This window comes from Cicer arietinum, chromosome 4 (assembly GCF_000331145.2).
Source record: "Cicer arietinum cultivar CDC Frontier isolate Library 1 chromosome 4, Cicar.CDCFrontier_v2.0, whole genome shotgun sequence".
Lineage (NCBI taxonomy): Eukaryota > Viridiplantae > Streptophyta > Magnoliopsida > Fabales > Fabaceae > Cicer > Cicer arietinum.
Window position 1 is genome coordinate 18,748,379 of NC_021163.2, and position 7,720 is coordinate 18,756,098.

The 7,720-nt window shown below is 33.1% G+C and overlaps 1 protein-coding gene across 2 annotated transcripts; it reads left to right on the forward strand.

The window, feature by feature from the left end:
• The first annotated feature begins 719 nt into the window (after window positions 1–719).
• Window positions 720–6,856, forward strand: LOC101493420 (nucleolar complex-associated protein 2). 2 transcript variants are annotated; one of them, XM_004497331.4, is made up of 12 exons: window positions 720–877; window positions 963–1,002; window positions 1,095–1,210; window positions 1,729–1,800; window positions 2,823–3,368; window positions 3,842–4,144; window positions 4,670–4,999; window positions 5,081–5,287; window positions 5,395–5,481; window positions 5,904–5,998; window positions 6,097–6,222; window positions 6,342–6,856. In XM_004497331.4, the coding sequence occupies exons 2-12, from the start codon at window positions 981–983 to the stop codon at window positions 6,595–6,597; spliced, it is 2,160 nt and encodes a 719-aa protein (XP_004497388.1). In that variant the 5' UTR covers window positions 720–877; window positions 963–980; the 3' UTR covers window positions 6,598–6,856. The 2 variants fall into 2 exon arrangements, with proteins under 2 accessions (XP_004497388.1, XP_073223871.1); XM_073367770.1 differs by having other exon boundaries at window positions 745–877; window positions 1,076–1,210.
• The last annotated feature ends 864 nt before the right edge of the window (window positions 6,857–7,720 follow it).

Consider the following 7,720-nt stretch of genomic DNA (forward strand, 5'->3'; position numbering starts at 1 on the left):
CATTTTAATATAAGTATAAAAGTTGATACAAATAGTAAGTTATAGATTAAAGAAAAGAAGAGATAAAATGTTTTTTTTTTCTTAAATTGAATTTTAAAGAATTAAATTGTTGTTATTTAATATAGTTTAAAGGCTATTTTGAAATATCTTCATAATTTAAGAACTATTAACCGTTGTGAATGTTCATAAGTACGGTAAACTCATGAACCCAATCACCTAAAAGAATTAAATTTATTTAAGTTCAGATTTTATCTAAACTAACTAATTTTAACTAAAAAAAAAATCGATTCGGATAAGAAATTTAATATTTTGAACTTAAAAATTCAACTAATTGACGTTGCGTATATATATACTTTTATTTATTTATTTACTAATTCCTATTGATATATAGCTAAAAGTGAATTGTTACATAAACTTAAAACTTACTGTTAATTTTTTTATTTTTTATTTTTTTAATTTCAAAACATCAAATTCATTAATTTCAAAATTTTATTTATTTTTATTTGTTTTCTTACCGTTAAAAAATGTGTTCCAACATTTTCCATAATCAATAAAGGAAAACGAAAAGGGTTCAAATATGAATGATGAAAAATACTAATATAACAATTAAAAAGACAAATATAAAAAAAAAAAAAAAAATTACGAGCACATATCACAAATTTTAATTTAGTTTAATCAATTAATTCAACCAATTTTAGAAAAGAAATACGGGTTATTTCACTAGATATAAAACCAAAGGAAAAGGAAAACGAGTTGGACTTGGACACACTGCGCAAATCTCCGGTAAACCCTAGTCCCGCCGCCGCCCGCCACAACCTCTGCCCAGACTCGCCGCTAGTAGTTTCCGGCCACCACACTACAAGCTCACTCCTCCGCGGTAAGTCTTCTCCCTCACTTAATGATTATAAGGGCACCATTCTTATATACTACTTTTAATTTCTGCTCCTAAAAATTGGAAGCAGGTTTTCGTTTCAACGGACATGGATGCAGCTAATGATACAGGTTCGTTGATTTTTTTATTTTATTTTAAAACTTTCGGTATCTAATTTGTATCAATTGTTTATGTTTATTTTAGTTCGTTATTTTTTTGATAGTTATGCCAGAGAGGAATGTGGATGAAGATAATCGTGTAAGAAGAAGCAGGAAAAAAACCATGACTGGGAATGAAGCTAAAGAACATAAGGATCAACTAGAGAAACTTCAGCAGAAGGTTAGACCCGTTGCATTGTTGTTTTAAGGTCCATGATATTGCTTTTCTTATTTGAAGGCTTCTCTTTAATTTAATATTAACTGAATAACTTTTGTTGTTTCAAGCAATATCTTCCTGAATAGTTCTTGTATGGTCACAAGAATTTGGACACACATAAGTGACAAAAAGTAGAAAAAATATAATAAAGTAATATATAGTTTTAAAAAATAATTAAAAGAAGTATTATTTTTGGTGTGTCCACACAAGAATTGCTCTATCTTTCTCTAGGTCTATTATATTTGCAAAATTTTATTAGAGAAATTAGATGAGTTGGCTGTCTATAGGGTTGTCAAAGAATAAAACAAGCACAAGTATCTGTGTAGGTTTTTGATAATGTAATTCACTTCTGCAAATGCTTGTGTGTGTGAAATTTGAATTTGAGCTACATGGTGGTTGATAGGGAATTGCCTTTTTTTATATTTTGAATTTATTCAACTACGTTCTGTTGGCAATGTTAATAACAACTTTTTCAATTTCAGGACCCAGAATTTTATGAGTTCTTGAAAGAGCATGACCAGGAGTTGCTTCAGTTCAGTGATGATGATGTTGATGTATGTTACATTTAGACACTTCCTATCTAATATCTGTCATATTTATGCTTCATACATAAATTGAAATGAATATGAGTTTATGATACATTGATCATTTTTAATGGTTATCATGAATAATATGTAATATCTTCCAATCCCTTCCTAGATAAGGGCAAGTTTTTCTTAGTTAATAAGCTTGCATTGGCTATCTATCTCTTCCGTTTTTCTATATACATTTGTTTGTCTGTTTTCTTATAGGAGGGTATCTTATTCAATATTTATTGATATTATTTTTCTCTCTTTTTTAATCCAAAAAGCATCCTTGTGCTGGTCAAATGGGTGTTGGGTTCCCCTTTATAGACATGTTTGTGGCACAGCATCAAGGAAATATAAATTTAATATGGCTTTGCTCATAATTGTGGGAACACCAATCCACCAATCACTGCAAATTTAAATTTTGCTTCATGATTTATTTCTCTTATAGTTATAGCTATAAATCTTTAGGTTCAGTCGATAGTTCTCTTATTAGATTATGATAACACGCCCGGGGTAGGGTCATGATATTTATAAGAGAAATAAAGATAGAAAAATTAGGATGGTGCTTCTGCCGTGTTTGCTTGTAAATTGGTTGAAAAGGAAGGCCCCAATTTTCAAGGTTGTGCCTTTTTTTCCTGTATAGGAAGAGATAGGTAACCCTGAAGCAATGCTATCTGTTGCAACAGTCAGTATTTGAAGGAAATCTCTACTGTGTTATACCAAGAGTTTGGGCAGTTCTGTTCCAATTTTTTACCCCCAATATGTTGGAATTTTTCATTTCTCTGCAAAAGCTGCAAAGGCTCATATGATAGTTTCCCTCCTTATTTCCAATGTAATTCATATAAAACATCCCCCCTTTTAGCTCTCTCCATCATCATGTGTTATATCAAAATATTGGTTTCAGTCTGTTTTTTCTATTACCTATTTGAATGCATTACTAAATTGCTATTAATATGACACTCTCTTAGTGTTAGAAACTATATAACTCTTTTGCTTCTTTTGTCCAGGAAGATGTGGATACTGACATGGAAGATGAAGATCTACAGGTAGATGAGGATGCTCCTAAGCACGAGGTTCAAGAAAAGGAACATAAATCTTCTAAAAAAGTTATAACTACTTCTATGGTTGATTTGTGGTGCAAATCAATTAAAGAAAACGGAAGCTTAAACGCAGTTCGCTCCCTGATGAGGGCTTTTAGGATGGCATGCCACTATGGTGATGATGAGGAGAATGAGTCTATGGCAAAGCTTAGTGTAATGTCTAGCACCGTGTTCAACAAAATAATGTTGACTGTACTTAATGAAATGGATGGAATACTAAGAAATTTGTTGAAGCTTCCTGCTTCTGGTGGAAGGAAAGAGATCATAACAGGTTTGATGACCACAAAGCATTGGAGAAGTCATGGGCATATTGTGAAGTCCTATCTTGGAAATGCTCTCCACATTTTGAACCAAATGACTGATACACAAATGATATCATTTACTTTACATCGACTTAAATATTCTTCGTTGTTTTTGGCTGCTTTTCCTTCGCTTCTAAGGAAATACATTAAGGTACAAATAGGTCATTGATCACGTAATAAATTTAAAATACAAAATTATTTCACCTCATCGTTGAACACTAGTACTTTTTAGTCTGAGCTGAATATGTCTGCCAATGCTAATTGATTGTGGCACTCTTTGGTTCTCTGCTATAATTCACTTATAGATGAATCGGATTAATAGATAGACAATAATCAGCTAAAACATTTTGAAATTTGAACCATTTAATGGTACATTTTTCCTTACAAAACTAAGATTAAGGATAATTTCATTTGGCGAACTGGCTGTTTCCTGCAGTTCTTTTCCCCTATAAGTATATACTTCTGTTGGTGTGCATGTGTCATCATATGATGCTTGCCAATGAAAAGCTGCGATGCATAGCACATTTGTGTAGCCTGTGATTAGGGACGTTTTTACTTTCTAGGACATGTAATTTAACTTATGTCTATTGATTTGATAAACTGTTTTCCTGTTGTATTTATCAGGTGGCTCTTCATTTCTGGGGTACTGGTGGAGGTGCCCTTCCGGTTGTTTCATGTCTATTTATGAGAGAGTTATGCATCTGTATTGGATCTGGCTGTTTAGATGAATGCTTCAAAGGGATATATAAAGCCTATGTTTTGAATTGCCATTTTGTAAATGCAGTGAAACTTAAACATATTCGTTTCCTTGGCAACTGCATCATTGAACTTCTTGGTGTGGATCTTCCGACTGCATATCAACATGCCTTCATTTTTATCCGACAGTTGGCTATGATCTTAAGAGACGCACTTAATACAAAAACTAAGGTACTGTTTATATGTCTACTACATGTTATTTTCTTCCTAGGTACTATAAGAAGTGCCTCAAATTGTCCTTGCTAACTGAGTCATTGTTTCACTTGGAACAAGCTTGGCATAATTTTTCTATTATATTCTTCTGATTTTCACTTTTGTGTCAAGGCTGCAAAGTTCTGTTTCTGTCTGTTACAAGGTACATATAGTTATTATTGTTGACAAACTAGTTATTATAAGAATACAAATACAAAATATTTAGAAAGGCTATTGGTCAAAGCACAGGTTTCGTCTAGCTCACATCGGTAGTTAGACTAGGAGGATACATTCAATCGTCTAGAACCACTCCCGACAATTGATCTTGAATTTCGAGGTTAACACTTCCTTAACTTTTAGTAATGAATAAAGGAAGTGTGATAAGGCATCCCTTTTTATTTCACTCATTTGGTATTGGAGCTTTTCACAAATTGCTTGTGCATTTTTGGCATTTTTACTTTATGGTCCTTATGGTGCTCTTCCCTGTCTGAATGTTTTCTTTAGGAAGCTTTTCGCAAGGTTTATGAATGGAAGTTCATGTGCTGTCTTGAACTTTGGACTGATGCTATTCGGGCTTACAGTTCACAATCTGACTTTAAGCAACTTGCATATCCTCTGACCCAAATAATTTCTGGGGTAGCCCGTCTAGTTCCCACAGCAAGGTATTTTCCCCTTAGGTTGAGATGTACACGAATGCTAAACCAGATTGCTGCTTCTACCCAATCTTTTGTACCAGTATCTATGCTCCTTTTGGATATGCTGGAGATGAAAGAGTTGAATAGTTCCCCTACAGGAGGTGTTGGCAAAGCTGTTGACTTACGCAGTGTATTGAAGGTACTCATAACATGAATTGGTGACAATGTGCATTGTTTGACATCCTCCTAACCTTAGAGACATTCTATTGTATTATACTAGGTTAGCAAGCCGACTCTAAAGACACGGGCTTTTCAAGAGGCTTGTGTTTTTTCCGTGGTTGAAGAGCTTGCGGAACACCTAGCACTGTGGAGTTACTCTGTTGCGTTCATGGAGTTGTCCTTTATTCCGATTGTGAGGCTGCGTAGCTTTTGCAAATTGACCAAAGTTGAGAGGTTTCGAAGAGAAATGAGGCAGCTTATACGCCAGGTAGCTCTATTAAAATTATCATAAACCGTTTTATGTTTTGGTTTTATCATTGGCATGCAGCAGATCTTGTTGCACTCATCTCTAATATTTCATTTTTCCACACTCAGATTGAGGCTAACGTCAATTTTGTGAATGAAAAGCGCACGTCGGTGTCCTTTTTACCTAATGATCCTGCGGCATCATCTTTTCTTGAGGTTTGCTCAAGTTTTTTCTCTACTTTTTGGGAATGAGAGTTTTGATTATTTCCTTGTTGGATGTTGGTTGACCTTTTTCATTCATTTATTTACTTACATTGTAGCCTGCTTCGTATTTCTATTCTTTCAAGCTTTCTCCCTCTGCTACCTGCATAATTTTTTTTCTGACGCAAGTAAACTTCTAGGCTGCTGCTTGTTATTATTGGTATCAATAAAGTAACAAACCATGTTATTACGTCATTTATTGTCTATCTATCTGGCTATACACTTGCATATGATGGGAATGGGATAAAGTCATTTTATTGATGATTAATGTTTAATATGCTGTCATTTTCTTTTCCTTTTTTATCAAGTGTGTATAGATTATCATTCCACATATTTCACGCCTTAATTTCACTGTATTTTAAATGCAATTTTTTAAGGATGACAAGAAGTCCGCCTCTAGTGCACTATCAAAGTATGTTATAACACTCCGCCAGAGAGCAGAGCAAAAAGATAACTCATTAACGGAATCCAGGTTTTAACTTTAAAGTCATGGTCATTCGCATGGATTACCGTATCAATATGCAATCATGGTTACGATAAAGGTTTCTTATAATAATTTAAATTTTCCAGTGTTCTTGTTGGAGAAGAATCCTCTGCTTTTAGTGATGAAGCATCAGCAAGTGATGAAGAGGATGCTAGAAAGAACGAGGATGGAACTGCTGCCTTTAGCTCATCCTGGTTGCCCGGAAATGACAAGTATTGCTCTTTTTTTGTTATTCATATTTCGTGGACAAACCCAGCTGCATAAACAAATACACATATCATTCATGCACATGTATACACAATGACATTAACACGTTTGTCTTTGCTTTTAGGATAAAACAACCCACCGAAACAAAAGGAAAGAGGAAAAAGCAGCAGAAAGAGAGAACAGCTGTTGATGATGATGTTGTGGAGGACTTGGTACTTAGTTCTGATGAAGACGAGCCTTCAAGCAGTGGCCCTAGTGCTGGTAAAAATGACAATGTAGATCGTCATTTACCTTCAAAACAAAACCGCAAGCCGAAGCATAAAACAAAAAGGTTGAAAAGGAATAAATCTCACTCAGAAGGGAAAAAGTTACATGTCTAGTTAGCGATCTCTTTCTCTATCTCTACTCATACTTTTATTGGGTCAATGAGAAAGAAAAGTTTTGTAGTTTTATTATATCTAATTGTTTTCTACTTTACCTTGGAAGTAAAGACATATCTGAATGTTATGGCAGTGGCTGCAATTATATTTTTATATACCCTTCAATATGCCAAAAGCCATTCAATATCTTTTTAGAGTGTAATAATCTGATAGAAAGATTGACAATTATTATAAGGATTATTGTTGGTCCGAAATTTAATTTTGTTGTCGTAGTTCTGTTTTGTTTGGATATGATTTGAAGGGTCCGCCTAGTATAGACAGACCTTCAGAAAAGTGGCCCAGTTGTGGTAGGATTTTGATTAAAAATTGTTAAACCAGTGATGCTCTTAAGTGTGAATTTTTATAGATTTATGTTCCATTAAGCGGCAAAATATCTATCCCCTTTTCCATTTATTTTATATTATCTGCACATATAAGATAATAGATGCAAGAAACATTCACTCTTAAAACTCATTTCAACACTTCATCTCTTATCGCAAACACTTTATTTACTTGATCTTGTGACGCAAATACACTTCATGCAGGGTCCATTTTTAAATCAGTAAGATCTACATGAGTTTAAATCTGCTAGAGAAACAGTGCTGAAAATTAAGTGCTAAAAATGTGTCTTTCCTATGAAACATTAAGGTTTACAGTATTTTTTTATCCTGTAATATGGATCTATTATAGTTTTTCTCTGCAATTCTGTTTTAATTGTCCTTCTAACTTTAGACTTATCTACTTTTAGTCTTTGGTGTTAAATAGTCATAAAAAACCTTTCTTTAATTTTTTTTATGTATTTTTAATTTTCTTATATTAGAGTATTTTGTTAACAATGGGAAGGAATTATGTAGGGCCCATTCATTTAAAACTATTTAGGAATTTGTAAGTGGAAATCAATAAACTTTCCTTAAACCCTTTTTATTGTATTTTTAATTTTCTCATATTAAAGTCTTTTTTTAAGATAAGGCAAAGAATTAGTAGGTCGTTTTATTATTTACAAAGGTTTTATGTGTTTTAGTTTTAGTTTTTTATTTTTATTATAATTAATTATAAATTATTATTAGGTGAGTCAAATAAATAA